At 40.2% G+C, this 24,054-nt stretch overlaps 1 protein-coding gene across 1 annotated transcript in view; it reads left to right on the top strand.

Annotated features, from left to right (window-relative positions):
- LOC105933119 (vacuolar protein sorting-associated protein 13B) overlaps positions 1 to 24,054 on the top strand; it is a gene marked incomplete at both ends in the record, with an annotated part of 162,027 nt that overhangs the window by 22,464 nt on the left and 115,509 nt on the right. Inside the window, 5 exon segments of the mRNA XM_012872506.3 lie at positions 5,388 to 5,622; positions 8,183 to 8,397; positions 13,265 to 13,468; positions 19,649 to 19,820; positions 23,031 to 23,145. Coding sequence (XP_012727960.2) covers positions 5,388 to 5,622; positions 8,183 to 8,397; positions 13,265 to 13,468; positions 19,649 to 19,820; positions 23,031 to 23,145 — 941 coding nt within the window.

A 24,054-nucleotide genomic window follows, 5' to 3' on the forward strand; every position in this document is an offset into this window, starting at 1 on the left:
GCTTTTATTTTGAAGGGCATGCGTTGGTCTTATTTTGAAGGTCCAGGATGTTTCTCCTTTTGGGATTTAAGTTAATGAGTAATATTAAATCTGCTTCATATAATTGTGTATTGTGTTATCATCTTTGATTGAGATCTATGAAAATGGATACTTTTATTTTGAAAATATCACTTTGATTTTTAAAGGCCAAAGTTGTCCCATGTCCAACTGTGGTTGAGTTCCAGCAATATTGTCAAACCCATTTCTGCAATTAAAGGTCTTATTTTAAAAGTCCAAATCTGTCCTATTAGTATTATTAAACCCTCTTCCTATGCTTAAATCACACTGTACACACATTTAAACAGTAACTACTCTTTTATTGGTAAAAGCTTGGTAAGTAACTTATTTTGATAGGCTCAAGTAGAGCTTGCTTTTGGTTGAATCTATCTATTTGTTTATCCATCTGTCTGTCAGTCTGTAAATGTATCCATTTTCCTTGACACCATGTAAAGCACTTTTGATTGCCTCATTTATGAATGGTGCTTTACAAATAAACTTATATTTCCTTAAAACTCTGTAGAAAACTGACTAAATTTCAATAAATGCAAGTGCCTGTTTCATATGGCCACACATTATACATTGAAGAGACAGTATTACGGAAAATGATCACAAACAGCTTGTTGTACTGAGCTAACAGCACAGTTTTCCTTCCTGGAGTCATAGTTGTTGCAGGTGGCAGGAATGGGATTCAGGTGTATTAGCTTGTGGCCAAGAGGGTTTACATTTTACTCACTTGTTTTCTTCAACTATATTTTTCCACAATGAGCTCTCTTTTTAATGAAATGACTTTAGATTGTTTTGAGGAGGATATATGATCTGGGACTGTGCGTGTGTTCAGTTTTGCATGAACATAATTTGAGCATGTAAGCAGACATGATGTATGTGTGTGTATAGCCTTGTTAATGAGTATGCATGTCATATGAGCATGTTGTTACAGTTAAAATAAAGCATGTGCAGCCTCGTGAGGGGTTGATTACTTCAGTCATTTTTTAAAGCCTTTTTTTTTTTTGTCGAAATGGAAAGGCGGTTATTTTTTCCACATGTGTATTAATGAAATGTGGTGCAACATACACCCTGTCCCTGAATACAAATTCCAAAACATGGTCACATTGTCAATCAGTGTTTTCCTTTCCTGAATGAATTTGCTCATTAAACTATGTTGGAAACTGAGGTACATGTCCCAGGCAGCTGACAGTTGACTCCATTTGTTATGTTAAAAGATTTTGTTTCACCTTAGGAGGACATGATGTCATTGGTTAAAAGGAATGAAAAATCATGTTTCTTTAACTCGTCTTTTCCCCTCTGGAGTTGCATAATTACAGAGATACCCTTTGAGCACCTGCTAATTTGGACATCAGATCAACTAGAGTTACACCCAAATCTTTATGGTCATAGTGTTCCAAACACAGTTCATACCGTCTGTCCATTGACGATGAAAAAGAAACGTTGAAGACACCCTGCTTCTTTGAAACCTTACCTCCACTTATACTTCCAAACAGCTGCACTACTCTGTCCGGTATTTATTATTTGTTGAGCCTGACTCATGTCCAACTCTCTGTCATTTTGCTGCTGTTTTTATTCCACATTACCCCGAACACATCAGAGTTTAAAGTTATGTAATATATTTTCCTTACTACAATTATACTTTTGGCTTTCAGATGTTTTTTGTACCCATTTCTATTTTTAATTTCATTTCGATTTTTCCTTTTGCCGTTGTGTTTCCACAAGTGTACACTAACAGAAAATACACTTCCACTGTCTGGTTAAAAATATACATATATATTTAACCAACTTTTAAAACTATTATATGATGCACATTTGGCCCTTTGATTAGCAAAGATGTGAGATGCCATACTGGATTATGTGTTACTTATTGCTGTTGTCTTCTGAATGCTCTCTCATACACACACATAAAGCTACGTGAACATAGGATGTCTGTCAGTATTGGTGGGAGGAAATTCTCACACAAAGCAATCTTTCACTAGTGGGAAACAAAGTTTTTTATTCTTCTTTGGCATTAAAAGGAATTTAAACCTTAAAAACACACTGGTGGAAAACCTTTCTGAGGTTCTCAAGCAGTGTACAGCAAGGTACACTGGTGGGGGAGGGAACACTGTGCTACTGTTTTCCTCAAAGTAAAGTGAAGTTAAAGTCCATTTCTCTTGGAAATTTAGAAACAATCGATTTATGGTGAGATGGCACCAGAATCATTTAAGGACTCCTTAATATGTGTTGTTGGTGTTGTGAGTTGCAAGATGAAAATACCAGAAAGCTTTGGTGTGATTTAGATATTCTCTTCAAAATTAAGGAACCAGCAACTTGACAAAGGCAACACCACTAATCATGATGTCTGTGTCTCATCAAGTGTACACTGCCTTGAGTGGAAAGTAACTTACATTACTGTAAAAGTGTTCATATTGTTTATATAAAGCTGTGGAGCTGTTTACAACAAGGCTGGGTCATAAAATAATACCTTAAGCTTTCAATATTTCAAACAGCACTGTTCAGTCCATCATTAGAACATGATTAGAAAAGCTGACAGAAGAGCAGTAATCAGAGATACAGCCAAGATCACCCTGGTAACTCTGGAGGAACTGCAGAGATCCACTGCTCAGGTTGCAGTGTTATGTAGTTGTTCACTACATAACACTATAGCTTTTGTGGAACGATTGCAAGAAGAAAGACATTGTTGTTCTTATTTCAAACATAACGCACTCATCCATAAAAAAACAAAGGTTTTGTCATTGTTTTTTTTTTTCCTGAGTGGTTAGATTTAGAAAGCAAGAAAGAAAGATTTTTCTTTCATGAATCTTCCTTTTCCTTTTTTTCTGTTAATCTTCAGATGTGTTAAAAAAAAATCCTAAACTTTCTCTGATGTTGAAATATCTAGTTTAAGTCAATGTTAAGCTTTTGCTGTGGCACTCTATCTATGGACCTTCTAGCTATTCTGGTTTGATCTGTGCTTGTATACTGTATTTGTCTTAGAAACAGCTTTGGCAAGGAATCCAGTTCTCCCAGTAGTAGTTAGAGGTTACAATCATTATCTTGTGTATGGAGTCTCCAGATTGGCTCTAAAAACCCAATGTAATCCAGTCTTTGGCAAGATATTTCCCTGCCAGTCCAAAAGTTAATCCAATTTGACTCTTATTTTTTTCTCTATATTGCTGTGCCATCTGCCCTGTTGGCCCCAACTCCTATCCATCTATCCATCCATCCGTTTCCCTGTTATCCTTAAATCATCTGCCTTTTTGAATTAAAACAATGTTTCTGTCTTTTATTGGATTTCACAAAAACACAACCGTACAGAGATCTAGAGAGATGGAAGTTTACCCTGAAAATGAGAGGAATGAACGTTAGCCGTAGCAAGACAAAATGCATGTGTGTAAATGAGGGGGGCGTTGAGTTAAGGCGCGAGGTTATAGGGAGCAGAGATAAAGAAGGTGGAAGATTTTTTTTTCAAGTATTTAGGGTCAACAGTACAGAGTAACGGTGACTGTGGAAAAGAGGTGAAGAAACATCCAAGCAGGGTGGAACGGGTGGAGAAAAGTGTCATGTGTGTTGTTTTGTGTTAGATGTATAGGTACTTTAAAGCATTTTTCATCTTTTTCATCTTTTGGGCCCCATCTACAAACTAAATGAATGTCATTTAGTTTCTTATATATTTATGTCTGTTGTTCATAAAATATTGCTTTGTTACTGTTGAACTTTGTGTTTTAATCAAATCTGCATTTTCCAAACACTTTAATGCCTCTTGTTTAGTTTTCACCAGAAAGTAACCACACTCATGTAGTGTGGCGTTAGCGTTGCGGTACACAGTCAGTAGGGGCTGTTTTTGTCAATCCAGTTCTAATCTATTTGACACAATGAGTTTTAAAGATATAAATAATGCTCCAAAGATCCTGACTAAGCCATAGAAAGTGCAGAATAGGTTTATGTGAACATGCAGGAGGAAAACCAAGTAGCAAATGTGTTGGAATTAAGCTTTTGTTGTGCAGCTTCTGGAAGAGAACTCCTCCAAACCAACTGGATATAAGAGCTTTCTGACAATGATAAGGTATCGGTGCAAGTAAATAAACTACTGAGTTATAGAAACCATTTTTCACCCTGCAGTCAGTTAACTTTTTTTTTCATTATCAAACTATTTTGAGCCACAAAGGCTGATAAGAAATAAAGGATGTGCTCAAAAAAAGTACTTCTGTGTTTATTATATTCACGTGATTATGTTATATTTGATTCTCAACATGTGACAATTTATTCAACCACCATGTACATCATGGACACCAAATCATTTAGGGAACTTTAATATTTTATTTACTGCTGGTTTGTGGGCATGATAACTGTGCTCTGAATTGAGCCATATGCAACTTCAAATGTATAGGCATAGTATGTATAGGCATACTTTATTGACTATGATTACTTTTTGCAGTTGTGAACACTTCTACATCAGTCTTTTTTTCTCTCATCCTGTTCTCCCTCTCTCTAACATTAAGAGCATTAACACCTGTGACTTGCTTTCAATGTTTATAATAACTCCACTCCTCACAGTTCCTCTGAGGATGTTTAAACACTTTTTTTTGTTTCTTTCAGTATGTAGAAGCTCTACACAGGGAACATATGTTCACTTAAATTACAAATGAAATATTTAGACCAAGCATCACATAGTTAGAGTTTTTTTAGGAACATAAAATCAGATACAGAACACCAATGCGCAGCAATCTTTCAGTGTCTGCAATGGCCCCTGGGCTCTGTGAACGTGTCATCTATATGAATTAGTTTTTAAAATCAGTGGAACCCACTATAGTGGTAAATTACAAACCAAACTGATTCTCAAAAAGGTTAAATACTGCTTATACATTGACTGGCCTCTGATTGTAGACCGAAATCCCTGTGAAAGTAGCTTTTTTGGTGAACTAAAGTATGTTGACTGTACACTCCCTAGAATTGGTTTCTACTCCTCCAAATTTAATTGCTAAAATCTGTAAAGTTCTAATAGGTGTTTGTTTCTGTGTCATGAAGAGAAGAATTTAACTTAAAGTCAAAAACAGAATCTGAGAGTTTGAAAGCCCTTTTCAAACCAAAGTTACTTTTAAGGAAATATACCTATTGTTAAACTGCGTATTAATGTTTTAGGACTAAGTAATTGTTATTAAAAGTATCACTCAAATAATCATGCATTGTCAAATGTGATATTCTGTTTACTTTTTGTTAATTTAAGGACATCTTGCATACAACACAGTGGAAGTCATTTAATGATGTCTCCTGACTACTAACACACTTTACTAAAGTTCTTTAAGAAAAGTCTAGTTGCTGATTTATTCTGACTTAAGTTTTTTTCATCCGTTTTCCAGTTGGATCTACAGTCTTGCTGCGTGTTCCTGCCTAATGACAGCCTCCCTTCCCCGAGCACCATCATCTGTGGGGACATACCTGGCACCGTCCGCAGCTGGTACCACAACCAGGCCTCTATGCCCGGAACCCTGGTTATCTGTTTGCCCCAGATGAGCGTCCTCAGTGCTGGGCACAAATATATGGAGCCCCTGCAGGAGCTCCCCTTCGTTGTCTCAAAGCCCATCTTAGAGGAAGGTATGTTTTCAGCCTTGATCTAATCACATTGAAACCTTAATGGATGTTTGAAATACTCAGGGACAAAAACATTCCCAGGCACGTCAAGAGACCCACTGATGACCCAATGTCAGGAAGATTAATTTGAAGGTTTAAATGAGAAACAATGGTAGTGAGAGGTACACACTGGTAAAACAGGGAATCATGAAAACTAAACTCCAGCTAGTGAGGGGGGGTCCATTTTTTTATTGATAATTAAATTGAATAATAACTTAATAGTTATAGGCTGTAGGTGAATTTATCATCATTATGGGTTTCTCAACACGGAGGAAACCTTTGACCCAGTGCTACTCATTTACCGTGACAAAAGACAAACAAACTTAAGGAGAAGGGCCTTTGAGAGATAGATCTTGCACATGTGGTGTGCACACCTGGGAGAGTTGACAGAAGCAACACTTACACAGTTAAACAGTGTTTTTTCTTCCTGTTCTTTAGCACAGGAAGAAAAGGGAGGAGCTGCTTTTCTTCTCAACCTTTCGATGACATCAACTTTGGCCTGACAAATTTCTAAATGTCAGGATAAAAAAAAGCAAAATAGTGGCATTCCTTGCCTTGTCAGTGTTGCTCCAAAAATGACCAACTTACCCAGTTATGCCTTTGAAATCCCTTTTGAACCATTAAATTTATGGACTAGTATGGATTAGAACAGTCCTGAATTAATTTCTCTAATTACTGTGTGTCGACATCCAGAGCTACAAAGGTTGTTCTCATGAAAGCAGCAACTTTATGAAACCTTTTTTTGTTTCTTCCTTTTTCTCAAAACAAGAAGGCAAAATGGTTGTTAAGATCTTAACATGGAAAACTATCAGAAAACAGGATGGCAATAATTGCCGCAGCTACTGTAAGAACCAGTTGAGCGTCCTGCAATGCCTCGCAGAAACCCGATCTACGGGGTTAGGGTTGCTTAACATCTTTCTTTTTGCTCCTCTGTACAGCACTGCTGACTCGCTCAGCGCCATTGCTTCTCCTTATTTAATCATTGCGCACATGTGTAATATCATACTTCCGTTCACATGGTCTTGTTGTAAATATACACAAAAGCGCTTCATTCACCAACAACTAGAGCAAAAACAAAGTGTAAAATGCAGCAATTAAATATAATAAGCCTATGATGAGCCCTGGAGCGGCTGTGGCTTGATGGGTTGAGTAGTCATCTGGCAATCAGAAGGTTGTGGGTTTGATTCCAGCTTCCCCTTGCCACATGTCTATGTGACCCTGGGCAAGGCACTTAACCCCAAATTGCCTACCGAGCTGCGTCTCGGTGTATGGGGAGTGTTGGCCTAGTGGTTAGAGCAGCGCGCTAGCACTCAGAGAAGGATGCAAGTACCCGGTTTGATCCCCAGCGCCTGCACTCTGTGTCCCTGAGCAAGACCCTTAACCCCAGAACGCTTCCTGAGCGCCGCACATGGCAGCCCACTGCTCCCTAAGGGTGATGGGTTAAAAGCAGAGAACAAATTTGTTTCAATGACAATAAAGATGATATTACTATTACTATTACAACAGGGCGCGATAATTCAATCAGAAAACCTTTGCATGCGACCAGAGTGAGCTACTGGCGTAGACATTTGTCAATTCACAGTATGTGATGAGGCCCCTTTAATGTAGGTTTGCGTTCACTCTACTGGGGTGAGTGTCAAACTTGTCCTCAGTTCCTAAACCCAAAGCAAAGGACTGATTTTCCACCCTGTTGTTTGTGATAACTTGTTCCAGACACAACTATTCTCTCTAAGGCCCTAATCATCCTACAGGTGCTGGACTTCTAATGTAGGAGACCTAAGAAAGATAGACACCTAACAACAATAGCATATTTTAGCATTGCATTGACTACACAGCTTGTTTTCAAATAAAAGTGCTGTTGACCAAAATGTATTTTCTGTTAGTTTAGCGTAATAAAAGGTAGTACTACCAATCCTCCTCTTTGTAACACTTGACTCCACATGTATGCCAACCTTACTCCAAACACCACTCAAAAGTTGACAGCTTTGACCCCTTTTTTTAAATTGTCATTAAAATAATTGGAATGTTTACTGGACCCGTATCTCTGAAAGCAGCAGTATGTTTGTGCAAGTATATCCTCTGTTTCTGTTGCTTATGATCACAGCATCCAGAATTATTCTGGTTATGTCAAAACAGCTCAACCTTAGGATCTTAAAGATTGGGTAAAAACTTTACTTTACAGAATAAGAGGCAAAATAATCCTAAAAATAGGATTATGTGTCTGGAGAACTTTTTCTTACCAGCATAATGACTGAACTTGTTTAGATTTATAGAGCCAACAACCTATGAAAACGTATTCTGTTCATTTTATCCTCTATTTAATGTGTACTCAAAGACCGTGTACTGCTAATGTAAATTAATTATGGAGTGTAGCCATTAGCAGCTCTTACAAATTTAGAAAAAAGGTTTAATATTAATATTCAGTATTACACAATAATCCCTTCAACATTTCTATTCTTAGTTAATTTTCCTCATTTCCCAGCATGCTTATAATTCCATTCTTGCCTTGTTCTCTGTCCACTAGGTGATGCTTTCCCATGGACCATAAGCCTGAGTCAGTTCAGTGTATACACCTTGCTGGGGAAGCAGCAAAGTCTTAGCCTGTTGGAGCCCATGGGATGCACATCCACACTGGCCGTCACGTCTAAACTGCAGGGAAGCTCTGAGGAAAGGCCCTCCTTTGTAGTCTGCCTCCATGTTGATCTACAGCCCATTCACGTCAAGAGTTCCAACTCTCAGGTCAGGCAGACCATCCTAACATCCACAAAGTAGCAGTGATTAGAATTTCATCTTTATTGAAAACTGTACCGTTAAGTTTTTCAGCCAAGTATTAGCTTAATTTGAGATATAGCAAATGATTGATATCAAATGATTCTGGTCAATAAACAGCACTTGATGCATATCCATGCTCTGTGCAGACTGCCCTTCTCAAAAACCTGCCTAGCTAACTTTGGACGGTCAGATCCGTCACTGAATGGGCCATGTGACCTAGAGCGCCACTCTAGGTCACATGACCCATTCTAAGTTAACGAAATAAACCAGATATTACACTTATCGGATCAGACATATTTTGTTTCTGATGCAGGATTTACTCTAGAGGAGTGAATGTGGCCTTTTGTCTTTACAAGTTACTCCATGGCTTCTCAACCTGCTGGTCCAAACTGGTCTGCTATCAGATTCCAAAACTTGGAGGGCGACAGTTTAACTTTGAGAAACGTAGTGTTGCCAGTGGCCTTCACGAGTGCTAAACCTGGAGGTTACAGGTCTAGCGCCCCTAGTGGCCAAATGTTATACAGTGCTGCTTTAAACAAATCTTTGTAAACTTTGCTGCAATATACATATAGAAACCCTGATTTCTACATTTGAGATCTTTTGGCAGCGTAGGGTTCTTTCTCTGACTGCAGTAAATAAATTGTTTCATCTCTTTGCTTTATGTAGTTTTCAGGCTTAACTGAAGTGTAAACATGTTGGAGTTTTGTTCTGTGTTTTAAGGTGTCATAAGGTTTTAAAAAAGAATAAGGTTGACCTGCAGGACATGTCATCAGTATGTCATTATTTTTTGTAGGACACAAATAACAGTGCATATAGTCAGATGGTAAACACGGCTTGACTTTCTCTCTGTTGGATCCCTGGCTAATTTGTCACTCTGCTGTTCCAATGCTATCAGTTTACTTTCTCCATTGACTTAGTTGCCTGGGTCTAAGTTTCCAGTGTTAATTCTTGATTAGATTGACCATTTGAGTGCTTAGTTTGTTTTTAAAGTTTTTATTAAGGATTTATTTATTTTAATTTGAAACATCAACATGCAGATGCGGATATGGATCAGAGCAGCGTAAACAAGCTTTTACCCCAGTAATGCTCTTTCTCATATGGTGATGTAAATCTAATACATATCTTGATAAAAATAATAGAACTGTTCTTAATTTGAGAAGTACCTTTTCCTGGAACGGTGATTATCCTCAACTGCAAACCACATGCTTTTCTTCACACCACTAAATGTATCCAGTCTGTCTTTATTAGTTCATGGCAATGATTCATGTCGCTGTCAAAAGGATGGACTTAGTGGCTGGACTTGTATTTTATTATAACAACATGACTTTAATAAAAAAAATACATATGCACAGTCCTATTTGCATATTTCAAACAGGTATTGAGCATATTAAAATTACTCTAAAAAAAAATGTAAATATGTTTCAGTAGAAAAAAAATCATATATCCGTCTCCAGTTACAGTTATGTCCTTTTATGGATAGACATCGGGGGCAGTTCCCCTGGATTGGCAGACTGGGGTGGTGGTCCCCCTATTTAAAAAGGGGGACCGGAGGGTGTGTTCCAACTACAGAGGAATCACACTCTTAAGCCTCCCTGGTAAGGTCTATTCAGGGGTTCTGGAAAGGAGGGTCCGTCGGATAGTCGAATCTCGGATTCAGGAAGAGCAGTGTGGTTTTCGTCCTGGCCGTGGAACACTGGACCAGCTCTACACCCTCAGCAGGATTCTTGAGGGGGCATGGGAGTTTGCCCAACCAGTCTACATGTGCTTTGTGGATCTGGAGAAGGCATTCGACCGTGTCCCCCGGGGGATCCTGTGGGGGGTACTCCGGGAGTATGGAGTACCGGACCCTTTAATAAGGGCTGTCAGGTCTCTGTACGACCGGTGTCAGAGTCTGGTCCGCATTGCCGGCAGTAAGTCGGACTCGTTTCCGGTGAGAGTTGGACTCCGCCAAGGCTGCCCTTTGTCACCGATTCTGTTCATAACTTTTATGGACAGAATTTCTAGGCGCAGCCAAGGTGTTGAGGGGATCCGCTTTGGTGGCCTTAGGATTGCGTCTCTGCTATTCGCGGATGACGTGGTCCTATTGGCTTCATCAGGGCGTGATCTACAGCTCTCACTGGAGCGGTTCGCAGCCGAGTGCGAAGCGGCCGGGATGAAAATCAGTGCCTCCAAATCCGAGACCATGGTCTTGAACCGGAAAAGGGTAGAGTGCCTTCTCCGGGTTGGGGAGGATGTCCTGCCCCTAGTGGAGGAGTTCAAGTATCTTGGGGTCTTGTTCACGAATGAGGGGAAGATGGAGCGGGAGATCGACAGGCGGATTGGTGCAGCGTCTGCTGTGAAGCGGGCGCTGTACCGATCCGTTGTGGTGAAGAGAGAGCTGAGCCAAAAGGCGAAGCTCTCGATTTACCGGTCGATCTACGTTCCCACCCTCATCTATGGTCACGAGCTTTGGGTCGTGACCGAAAGAACGAGATCCCGGATACAAGCGGCTGAAATGAGTTTTCTCCGTAGTGTGTCTGGGCTCTCCCTTAGAGATAGGGTGAGGAGCTCAGTCATCCGGGGAGGACTCAGAGTAGAGCCGCTGCTCCTCCACGTCGAGAGGAGCCAGTTGAGGTGGCTCGGGCATCTGGTCAGGATGCCTCCTGGACGCCTCCCTGGAGAGGTGTTCCGGGCACGTCCCACCGGGAGAAGGCCCAGGGGAAGACCCAGGACACGCTGGAGGGACTATGTCTCCCGGCTGGCCTGGGAACGCCTTGGGATTCCTCCTGAGGAGCTGGCCCAAGTGGCTGGGGAGAGGGACGTCTGGGCCTCCCTACTGAAGCTGCTACCCCCGCGACCCGACCCCGGATAAGCGGAAGACAACGGACGGACGGACGGACGGATGGATAGATATGGAAACCTCTGCTGACTCTTGTCACACTCCTCCAAGTATGAAGGTACCCTGAAATGTAGCTGACAGGACTTTAAAAAACTCAGTTCGTCTCATTTTTACTGATAAATGGCTGCATCTGCGTTGTGAGCTTGTGTAAACGTGACTGTGTGTATATCAGTACCCATTATCGGACTGATTTACCCCATTTTCCGCCAAACCAAGTGATTATGGGAAAGCCTGTGTTCAGGGTGAAGGGTCAACTTGTCGCCCTGTTGTTTGACATTGTAACTCAATGCTTTTAGCAGTGTTGTTTAAAAAATTTACTTTTTATGGTAGATAAACCATTTTATGCTGGTGATTTAGAAAGTCAAACAGATAGAAGGTGAGGGGAAAATGACAATAAAGATGTACCCGATAGGAAAAATAAAATGTGAATGCCCTTGGTGAAATGAAAGGCAGAAGGAATCTATGATCTGCTTAAGATATCACGTAAAAACGATGAGCGATCCTGGCTTCAAAAACGTGGGTCCCACAGCAGCTTAGTTGTTCTTTATTCATTCTCTGTCTCAGTGTGCACACCCTGTTGCTTTTTCCCTTTTTCTGCTTTCCAACATTCTTCATTCTCTTGTTCCACATCTGCTGCTGAGTGCAGTAGGCCTTGTTGTGCTTGGTTGGAGTTCCAGGCCCAAAAAAATCCCAGCAAGGGGAACGTGGGGCTTTACCTCCCCTGCCGGCAGTGCTGTTTGGTCGGGTATGGCAGACAGCTGTTGGCCCAAACGTTGGACAGCAACTCGAACGACATTAGCAGCTCTTCCTGGACATGTTTGAAATGGCCCAGCTGTAATGTATTGTGCTGCGTTTAATTTGATTTATGTTCATTTGTGGAAGGCCTCTTTGCAGTTTACGCTCTCACAGTAGTGCATGTGTGTAAGCCGGCAATAGAAGGTAAGAATGGGTTTAAAGGAATCTAGTTTTGTGTATATGCTTGTGTCCATTCACCTTAAAGCCTAGGGGGACTCTAAATTGGTGGGGATTACAGGGAGGGGTCGCTGGCTGCAGAAGCAAAGCCTTTGAAAATCTAGAAATTAGCTCACTTTTGAAAGTATTCTCTGTTTCTCTCCTCCTCCCCTCCCTAAAATACTGTGTGAAGGCACAAATAACTGAAAGCATCACATCACATTCCCCTACTGTCCTGTCATGTTTTCCACTTCTTTATTTGGCTTTGTGCTTTTTTTAAAAAGCCAAGGCCTCCTTTAATGTGAACACATGATAAATAGTTGACAACACTTGACAGCAACATTTTCCTAAAAGATGAAGGTTCTTCAAGGGAACTTGATGACACAACCTAACTTTCCTCTGTTAGTGTTTTCTTGAGGGGATTTGTTGTTATGGATAATGATTTTTTTAACAGGGAAGCATGAGGATGAAGATGCTGAGGTTTTCAGTAAATGGCCTGTGGAGTTAAACATGAACATTGGTCTAAAGCTGTGTTGAGATAGAAATGAAGACAAACGAGGATGAATTATTGTCTATTTCTAGTTAATATTTCCCTCCTTTCCTGCTCCCTCAACTTTAACCAGGTTTATTGTCACGTAACAACAAAGCTGCCAAGCTAAATCATGGGAATGGGCCTTGAAGCCTGAGCTATGAGAACTCCCATGTGCAGCTGTTTGAGTCAGACCTTGGCATGTGTATACGTTTCAGTCTGGTTTTAAAGATAGGGCTTACTTGTGGTTTGTCTTAAAGGGTACACTGGTCTCATATTTATCCAAAAAGTCATTCTTGTCAGTGCATAAACTGCTTCCTACATGAATGTATCACATATAAAACTGTATAAGAATTAAATGTATGCAGAGTATAGTTTTTTTATTGGCTCTGGATCAAAGAGGGGGTGAAAGTAACGATACAGATATGTCCCTGTGACCTAATTGTTCACGTTTATCTTGTTCCTCTCACTTGTAGGTCCAACTTTTGTATGAGCTTTACCTCAGCTGGAGCAGTACATGGGCCCGTCTGCAGAAACACGGTATTCTGCGTCAGACTTCCAGCGTCCCAGACCCCCCTGCTGGTGTTGCTCCATCCTCCCCAGTACGCAGCAGTGCAGGCACGGCTCTCCCTGACACCAGCACCTGCAGTCCCTCTGCAGACTTTGGCTCCCCCACTGAGGTTTGTTTTTTCTCACATAACTGCATATCTTGTTTTGTCAGGTATGTGTTCTCACACATTGGAGATTTCTTAGAACGGTTGAATCTCCAACTTTATTTTTAAAAGAGCAAATATCTTAATCCTTCAATGTACCATACAACTGAACTTAATTTATTCTTGAAGCAAAATGATTCATGATTTCCATTCACCATATAATCCGATTTGGGCTTTGTAGTTTATCTTCTGCTTACTTATTTTTCTGTCTCCGAGGGTTTACAGCACAACATCCCCCCTCTTTGTCCTAAGTTACCATTTCCACTCATTCTGATTCAGGGCGGTGCATTTGATGTTGTGCCGTGTTACTTTACCAAATGGCCTAAAGACTACACCAGGAACTGCCAGTTCCTTTCTCTTTTTTTTTCCAACAAAGGTGTTATGAGTCACGCAGTAATGAATGATATATAAGCTTTTGTTGTGTACATAATTCTTCTGCTGATTTATGACTGTAAGTGTAAGCAATGTTTTATTGTTGTGAGCGGTTGAGTCAGTACTAACATGCAATCTGTCTTAAAAATGTGCTTTGTTTAGGAGTAATTTTCAAAGCTGGAAAAACCTCATCAGTGTTTGTGTTTCTTACATTATTTTTTAGTGAAAGCAGACACTCTTAATAGGCTGCGAGTTCTGCTTGATTGTTTTAAGCTGGGGCTTGATTGAGTAGGAACCTGTCCCGTAATAGGGAGAAATAGGCAAAATATTAAACCAAAATATTACAGTAAAGTGCTGTAAAAAGTATTTTCCACCTTTTTGATTTCTTCTGTTTTTGCTTTTTTTTGTTTCACTTAAAATATTTCAGGTAATCAAACAAATTTTAAGCTCATACAAAGATAACTATCAACACAAAGGCTATTTTCCAATGATTTCATTCATCATGGGAAAACCTCATCATCAACTTTATTTATAAAGCGTGTTAACACCAACCCCAGCTGACACAAAGTGCTGAACATCAAAAGCAATAAAAAAAACATCAGCCCAAACTAACTTCTTATTGTCTGAAAAAGTAGCAGCTTATGTTTTGTCAAAACTGGCGATGAGTTTTTCCATCACTCTGGAGGAACTTTGGTCTCCTCTTCTTTGCAAATTCTTTTAATTTTGCAACTTGAAGGTTGTCAAGCATACATTGTATGTTTAAGGGAATGCCACACTGTCTTAGTTTGATTTAAGTTCAGACTTTAACTGGGCCATTTAGGTTCTTTTGAGCCATTAAAAAGTGAAGTTGGTAAGCCTTATTTTTTTTTTTGTTTTTGTCCAGCTGTATAACCAAAGTGTTAAAGGTTAGAAACTAATGCAACAAGGTTTCCTTTGGATCCATCAGTAGAAAGCAATTTATTCATGCCCTACTAGCACTACCATGTTGGACTTCAGTAAGATGAGTTTGCTGCCCGACGAATTGAGATGCTCACATTGCAAGGTGTTTAATTTGTGCCTCACCAGTTCACAGATTATTTGATCAAATATCATAGGTATCGTCGAGCTGTTTGTTTGCAAATGTGAGATGGACTCCTGTTGGTCAACAGTGGTGCTAGCCTTGGAACTTTCCTTTAGATGCAATTCATGCCCTCTCTCTTTCTAACTATTGAATCAGCTTCCAAGGCGACTCTCGCTGTGGTTCATGGCAGCTCTAAAGCCTTAGGAATTGTTTTGTGACCCCTTACAGACTGATAGATGTCAATGACTTTGTGTCTAATTAGTTCTTGAATGTCTTTAGATCAGGGCATGATGTGTTGCTCTTTTAGAGCTAGAGTTGTTACAGATAAACCTGTCAAAGTTTCAAATTCACAAAATGTGGAATAAGTACAAAGGATATGAATACTTTTGCAGGGAGCTGTGCTCAACTAGATGAGTTTTTGTTTACTGACAAAATATCTGATTGGCTGTCTGTGTTTCAGTTTTATCCTTTGGTATCAACATTCATGTGTTCTTGCATCATTTGTGCTCCCACAGAAGTGGCAGCCCTTCAGAATCGCCTTGGAAGACGTACAGAATAGTGGAGCCAGTAACAACGCCAGAGTGGCCCCTGACAGTCCACTTGTTACTGTTTACATAAGTACAAACACTGGTAGAAGTGTTTAGACCTCTGGGAGTCTTGGTGATTGAGCAAGGCTGTAGAAGCTGTTTTGATAAGTCTCAGCAGTTCCTAACCAACAGCCTCACACTCCCATCACCTTTTTTTGTGCTTTTTACCCACCCAACAAACACCACACCAACATAACACACTATGAAATTAAAATGCAACTTAGCCAAAACACAGAAGCAGTGTGTGGAAAACGTTTTAATACCTTTTGTCCACTCTTCTTTAAAATTTTGATGTCAGCCTGTCGACAGATGACCTAATATATAGATGTAAAATAATTGGGCAGGGGAGGTTGTTAATACTTCCAGTCAGAAGAAACTTGTAAATAAAAATAAAGATAACTTCTTGCAGGAATAGAGTAATTCTGGACTTAGCTCTAGGTTCTGTACATTATTACCAAACATTTAATCTTTTGGCTCACCAGTCATGTAGGAGTTATGTTGTGTTTCAGTTATGTAAACCTATGCTTCTAGCTGTGCTCCTTTTAGAGTGAATAGAGCTTTTCTAAATAAATCGTACTTGTTTTGGCTCTTGCTAAGTGTACTCTAATCCACTTTAACATGCTATCTGAGGCCTTTGCAGTATGTGATTTGCCCTTGGATTGTTTTTTGTTTTTTTTTAGGTTTCTCTGAGAATTTCATTGTCTGACCTTGGCGTGACATTGTGGCTGATTGGCCACTGTTCTGAATGCTTTCCACGAGTGAATATTATTTGTAGTATAGCTCCCAGGGGTTTACAAACGTCCTTCTAATCTTCACACACTCAAACACTGCAAACATTGCTAAAATCCTCACTGAATAAGATTTTATTAAATAAATGTGTTATACATTATTTAAATATATATTATTGGTTGTCCTTATTTAATTCTCAATAGATGTATTTTTATCTATTTTTTTTTTTTTTAAGTTTTATCGTCAACCAAAACTTGCTCTGCTTCATATTAAAGGTATACTATGCAACCGGGGTTGATTTTCCAGTGAGGCTCCCCCCAGAGGGCGAAAGTAAAAGTGCACTGTCATAAAGATGCTCAGCTGTTCTGGTTTCTCCAGCCAGGCGCGGTTGTTTTGAGCTTAGCAGACAGGCGAACGCAACGAAACGTGGAAAAAACGGCAGTACAAACAATGACTAACACAGTGAAGGTATGAACATCAAGCTTCCCGCAGCGCTATCTTGGCGAGGCGGCGGCCGCCTCGCCACTTTTATTATTATTATTATTTTTAATTTTTTTTTATGTTGGCGAGACGCTACCGCCTTGCCAAGCCGCGACCGCCGCCTCGCCGCGGTAGCATCTCGCCAACATAAAAAAAATAAATAATAATAATAATAATAATAAAACTCGATATGCTTGCATGTTTATTTGACGTTAACATGCGGTTCTTTGTTGTTGCTTTCGCGGGTGCATATAGTGAATAGCAGGGCAAAAACACATGGAGTTCTCGCCATAAAGCGAGACTTCTGTGTGTGCGGGCCGTGAGCTCTTGCAATTGCAAGTGCGGTATTTCCCCCACAGACCCCCTGGGCGGCCGAGAAAACCTTTGTTCAACCTGAAATGACTCATTTAATCATCCGAAACGGTATGGAACACATTAATTAACTGAAAAATGTTGCATAGTATGCCTTTAAGATTCAAATGAGTTTTTTTAACATGCTTTGTTTTGTCACATTTTCCACCCTGTGATATTTTCTCACGTCCTCTCTGCGTAAAGCTTGATCTAATCTCAGGGCTGTTGCTTTTAGGATTTTCTGCTCTACTCTTTTCACTCTCCAAAATTTCCCTCCTTCCTTTTGTCTCCCGCTTTCTCTTCCCATTCATTCTTTCATAATCAGCGATTCCCTCCATCTCTCTTTGACACCTCCCCGCCTGCTGTTGTCTTCCAATGTTTGAGTCTCTCTGATGAGGAAAGACAAACTCTGCAGAGAAAATAAACCCGGATCCTCAGCCCGTTTATAGCATAGAGGCCCAGGAATTAAACTGTATACTTTACAGCTTGGCTTGTGGAGGTGTGGGAAAATAACTCCTGAGAATGTGTGCAATTGTTTGGGGCCACATTTGGGAATCTTATAGACGTCCCACATCTATCAGGTCCTTACTGCCATTAGTCTGGAGCTTTTCACTTTAATCAGATTCTCTTTATGTACTGTACCTGAACATCTTTAATACTGAAATATGTTTTATTTCTAATACACCTCTTGTGGTTCTGTTTTTTTATTTTTGCTACTATGACCTCGAAAAAATGAGATGTCTGTCAAATACCCATCATTTCCCTTTTCTCTGACCTGTTTGAATGAAAATTAGTTTTAGAGTGAGAGCAGCTGTTTTGGATGGGAGGCTGGAGCAGTCGGGTGTCCGATGCTCGAGTGTAACCGCGCGGTGGTACACTGTGGTCGAAAACTTCCCACAGCGCCAATACTGGCTCCTGTTTCCACACATGACAGTACCGAGCCTAATCCCAACAACTGGCCAAACTGTAAACCAAACAGTCCTAACCACACACACACACACACACACACACACACACACACACACACACACACACACACACACCCTTCTACAGGCAAACACGTTTTTGTTTTGACTCCATTTCAGCAATAATTAGTCTCCAAATGGTAGCTGGCACAGGAATATTTCACAGTGAGACCAACTGACTCCATTACTACTGGAGTCATGTTACTCATTACCTGTCACTACAATTGCAGATTGACACATGAGCATGGACACACACACACACAGTGATAGTGACCGATTAAAGAAAGTCTTTAGTTGGTTTGTTTTTGCCTTGTTTCTGTTCAGCTTGACTTTTAAGGGAGCTGTTTAGTCAAAAGCTGCATGTCATTAATTCACATGATGTAGGAGTCCATCTATATGCAGTTTATCAGTCCGTTTCTTTCACTCAAATGCTTGGACATGGAGCACATGCTTCTCATCGGTGTCTCGTGCTCCCCGGTCTATTTTTGAATCAGCATAATCCTGAATTTCTTTATATTATTGTCATCCGCTGTTTTGTGCTCTGCTCTCAGCCACCCTCAAGTGTGTGATTAAATTAAATTTGCAAATTGGTGTGGGCCCTCCTCCCTCCCCCAGCTGTGGAAACGGGGACATAGTTTCCTCATCTGGATCCTCTTTAGGACACTGTAATCAGCCTTAGCAGCTGTGGGGTTTCTAATTGAGATGGTTGATAACCCCCTCACCAGCCACAGCCAGGCTCAATAACCATGACACAATCTGTCATTACCACATTGTGATGGGAGAAGCAGTGGAAAAAGTGAAACTCTGCAGAGCCGAAGCTGCAAATGGTCATGCTGTTTGTTTACGGACTTTTCACTTTACGAGTCAGCCACATAGATATACGTTTGAAAAACAGATTTAGCAGGAAGAGAGTGAAAGAGATAAAAATGTGTCCCCAATGTTGTCAGTGTCTTGCCAAACCCTCAGCGATGAGTTGAGCGCTTACAGACGAGTCTTCCACCGCATCCTGCTTGCTTTTCCACTTCACCCCCCACGACCTCCACCCCCGCCTCCGGTCTTCACTTCCATTCTCTCCCAGGATGCAAGACGTGTGTGTCCTGCCATACTTCAGTGAGAGAAGGCCATGTGGGTGATGGTGGCTCAGCCTGGGGTTACACCAATGACAGCTTTGCACCATGGTCCCCTCCCTCCCCCACATTGCTCTATGCTGTATACTGCTCTGTTTACCAGACGTTGATGTCATCTTCACATAGAAAGCCTCGATTGTTGGTGGTTGCTTTGTTATGGCTACATGCACAGTGACAACACTTGCAAACATATGCATTCATCAAACACATGGTTGGACTCACTCTCAAAACGACTCAGCTGCAACACAAACACTGGGATGCCTTTTTTTTCTTCCCTTTTCACTCATGCATACCCGTTGTTTTGATCCACCTATTTTATCCTTTTATTGAGTACACTGAAGAAACAGAATTTTTTTTCTTATCTATTTAGATATTTAGTCTCCTAAATGCTGAAATCTTCCTTCAGTTCACTCAGGTTTATGGTTGTTTACCATCTTACATTTCCCTTCCACCAATGTCCTGTTTTGGCTCCACAGGGTGACTCTGTGCCTGCTGGAGATGATGGTCCATTTGCAGACACTGTGACGTTGGAGCAGCAAACAAGCACCATTGAGGGAAGCAGTGGGAAGGTCAGCCTTTGGATGCAGTGGATGTTACCCAAGGTCACAATTCAACTCTTTGCTACCGACCCAACTGCAAGAAAGACAGGTATCTTAATCTTAGTTCTATTAGTCCCAATTCCTGCACATTTACTATTTCATCAAGCACTTTCTGTATCTTTATCAATTAATATTAACGTATACGCATGTTTGTTCACGTTCCAATAGAAATACAGGTAGCAGGTGCCTTCTAGTACCGTATTTTTCAAACCATGAGGTGCACCGGATTTTAAGGCACACAGTGAATTAACATGTCTTTGTCACAGCGGATTATAAGGCGCACTAAATATTCTTCTCAAGTGTGTAATATCACTCCGCCCCTTCCCCTAAACAGCTCTCCAGGCGTCTCTTGTCAGGAGGACAGAGTAGTTGGACTACACTGCCCTGTTTCTAACATAAGGCCAAAATAAACCTAACTTTTATACTGAATAAACTTACTAGGTTTATTGTTGCTAGCGCGTACTCCAGGCGTGGGCTGCCTTAAGGCTCCCACATACTCGGGCGTAATGTGTGCATACTGTGAGGTTGGTGAACTCCGCACTGACTTTCTGTCATAGTCAAACGTACCTATTGCCTACATTTCTTGTGGCATATTCCTTCAATTGGAGCGAAGAAGTGGAACAGATGGTAAAATGTGTGATTAGCTAGCTCAGCACCTAGAGCCGTTTCTTTTCCAGCAGACTCCCACCTGTCAGTGAGAACAGAGAGGGACTGTGATGCTGCGCGTCCTTGTGACCGCCTGCTTGGAGCAGCTCAGAGTATCAAGCTCGCTGTCACATATAAAACAGTTTGATGTAAAGACTTTTTGCCTCCGAGAAGTTTATTGTGTAACACGTACCTGACCAGAGTCAGAGTCCGCCTGAAGTACGCGCTGACCTCTGCGGAGTGAACCACGCCCGAGTATGTGGAAGCCTTTACACGAATGCACTTCTAGTTTAGACATTACAGTCAGGCAGTCTTGTAGACAGCTCAGAGGTCCAATCAGGTAGTGACACAGTGTACCGTATTGCTCCGAATATCCATTGAACAGAGCGGCTTCGTTGCTAACCAAAGTTGTACTTACACATTTTAACAGATTTCTGAGCACATTGTACCACATAAAATCAGTCAGTAAGCACAACGGTGATCATATATAAGGCGCATTGGATTATAAGGTGCACCATAGTTTTTTGAGAAAATGTACGGACTTTAAGTGTGCCGTGTAGTCCGAAAAATACGGTAAATTAGAATATCATGAAAAAGTTCATTTATTTTATTAGTTTAATTTAGAAAGTGTTAGATAGTATATTACATGTATTCATTAGACAAAGAGTGATACACTTTAAGCAATTGTTTCTCCTAATTTTGATGGTTAGAGCTGGCAGCCAACGAAAAAGCATCACAACAGGCCAATACAAGGCTTTTTAATATAGAAATAGTATTTGCTTCAGCAGCCACCACACACACATGTGTCCAAAGCATGGGAAAAGCACCAATACTTTCTTTAACGGTCATGTTATTTGAATGCTTGATTGGCCTGTAAAGTTGCCTGACCTAAAAACCCTAAAAAACAAATCTATGGGTAAGAGGAAGAGGAGAGACAAATGAGCTCATGATGCAGATCAGCTGAGGGCTCCAGTTCTTTAAACAAAATGTTTAGTTTTTTATAAGCTGCAAACCAAACCCATTAAAATTAACTTAAACATTAGGAATAAATAACTCTGAGATGTGCCTGCATCTTCATTTCTTTTTCTTTTTTAATGTTGCTACATTGGTTTCAATTATTTAAGATGCATTATTTATATACATTTAGCAGTCTACAGTGTGAAAGAGATTTGAATGACTTATTTCAATTACCATACCAACTTTATTTATGAAGTGCTTTAAAATAACCACAGCTAAACAACGTGCTGAACATAACTGCAAACTATAACCATGCATTAAAAGAAGGAAAAAAAACTTTGGACTCTCATACATTTTGCAGTAAGGAGGGAAATGCTGCTGGCAAGATGTTGGGATGAGGGAGAAGACAAATAAATATGTGGGTGATGAATCCCAAGCAAACCATCTCTTGTCTCCTTAAGATTTACTTGGGGATGAAAGACTAGCACTACCTTTAATTGCAGGCTGTAATGTTCAGCATCTGCCAAACAGATCACCAAGCTTAAAGGTTTTCAATGTGGAGGGTTTACATGGTACATGGTTTTACTAAATATAATCTTTAAATTGTTTTCATTGGATCTTAACTTAATGACTATCCTATTTGGGGTGTTAACATTAAGAATCTTTGTAGGCAGCACTTTAGAAGAAGAATAGTAAATTAATTTAATTCTAATTAATTTTAATTCTTAAAACTACTGAACAGGAGATGATGATATGCAATGATGTAATGTGTCTGAGAAATAGAAGACAGAAACTTTTTAGACATTTAAGTATACTGGTAGTATACTTAATAGTATATTAAGTATAATAGTAATAGTATATAGAGAGAAACAACTTCAGAGAATTGTCTTTCCATTGAGTATCCCCACTAACTTTGAAAAGCTTTGTTTTTCATTAATATTAACCTAGTGGGGGATATTTTTCAGAGTCACCACAAAGCAACAGTACAACATGTTTAGTTTCACATGCATGAAGCCCATTTTCCCCAGCTGCTCTGTTACTGTGGGACTTTCTCAGTGGAAACATTTAGACAAGTATTAAGCATGGAGGCTGTGTTCAGTACAAAGTAAATCGGTCCTATGATGGTTACTCATGTTGTCTGCAGTGGGTGGACAGTTGTGCTTACAGCTGAACAGAGGCATGCACAAAATTTAAGGAACAGCATTTATTTGAACATTACCCTCATCGAAAGGCCTTATTTCCTTCCACTGGTTCTTGATATTTTCTTCTGAAGAATTCCCAAACTTTTTAAATGCCAACAATTTAAGGAGGTGATAGATTGTATTCAACTCTAATCAACTAAACGCTGGTATAACAATTTAAATGGAAACAACACCATGTTCTAAAACCAGTGACAATAGCTTAATCTGAACCGAGACGAGAGTCAATACATGCCGTAGGTTGTCTTTCCAAACAGACGCACAAAAACCGCTAATAAAAACTTCTCCAGAAGCCAAAGCTGTGTGGCTATTTAAAGCAGTGCATTGCTGGCGAGGTAGTGAATTCTATAGTAATATGAAATAAGATATATAATTCAACTGCTTTAGATAATAATAAAATAAAAGTAATAAAAGTAAAAGAAAATATATATTTTATTATACTTTTTTGTTCTCTCCAGAAATCTGTGTCATCAATGAATTAGAAGACCTGAGTGCATCTGTTGATATCCAGGATGTCTACACAAAGGTCAAATGTAAAGTTGGCAGCTTTAACATTGATCACTACCGATGCAGGTAAGAATCCGTTTACAGCTTGTAAATGCATGCATACGTTTTGTTTACCTTTTTCGTACATTTGTTTTTTTGTTTTTTTTACAATCCTTTTGTAGCAAGTTGGAGTGCTTTGTGACTAGCATATTTCAAAGCAGATAGTTTGGCCTAAACTAACAAAGGCTGTTTTTCATTAAGATGAGGTTCTGGTTTTGCTCACACTATACCCAACAACAAACTTACACAAATACAGAAGTGGAACACAGCCCTCATTAACAGACCTGTGTTCCCCACCCTTCTAAAGTCTAAATGTCTGCTCTGAACATGGCTAATTAAGATTTTTTTCTGTCCACCTCATTACTCTGCTGCCCTCAAACACAAGATTTCAGAATCCCATAGTTCACCCTGTCCTACGCTGAAAAGATAATGAAGTAGCAATCACTGTAATCAAATAGCAGAGTACTGCATCCAGCTGGATGTTTGGCTGTATCTTTTAGCTCCACATGTTTGTGTATCTGAGCTTTAGTTTCCAAGTGTCTCTTGGTCTGGCCTCGCCAGGCAGTAGGACTGAGTTGGACCCCGAGAGCCCCTGACTCTGTTGAACCCCATCATAAACCATCGATGCCCCCACAACTAACATGATAATAGTTATTGATTCTGATTTGCCAGGTTTTAAAATCACTTTAGTTGGATCCTATGAACATCAGCAAAGGTCAGAGAGTAATAGAGGCCATTTGCTTGGCTTTGAACCTCACTAACTGGCATCCTGCGGACCTCCCTGCGTTGGTTGCTGCTTGATTTGTAATTCTGTAGGACCACATATGTTTCACACAGTTATCAGCCTTAGCCAAAACAATGTCAGTGGTTAGACATTTCTAGTGTGTGTAGATGCTGTGGATCATTATATGATTCTGCTTTGCTCCACAGGTGTGT

The sequence above is a fragment of the Fundulus heteroclitus genome, chromosome 3, assembly GCF_011125445.2.
Source record: "Fundulus heteroclitus isolate FHET01 chromosome 3, MU-UCD_Fhet_4.1, whole genome shotgun sequence".
NCBI lineage: Eukaryota > Metazoa > Chordata > Actinopteri > Cyprinodontiformes > Fundulidae > Fundulus > Fundulus heteroclitus.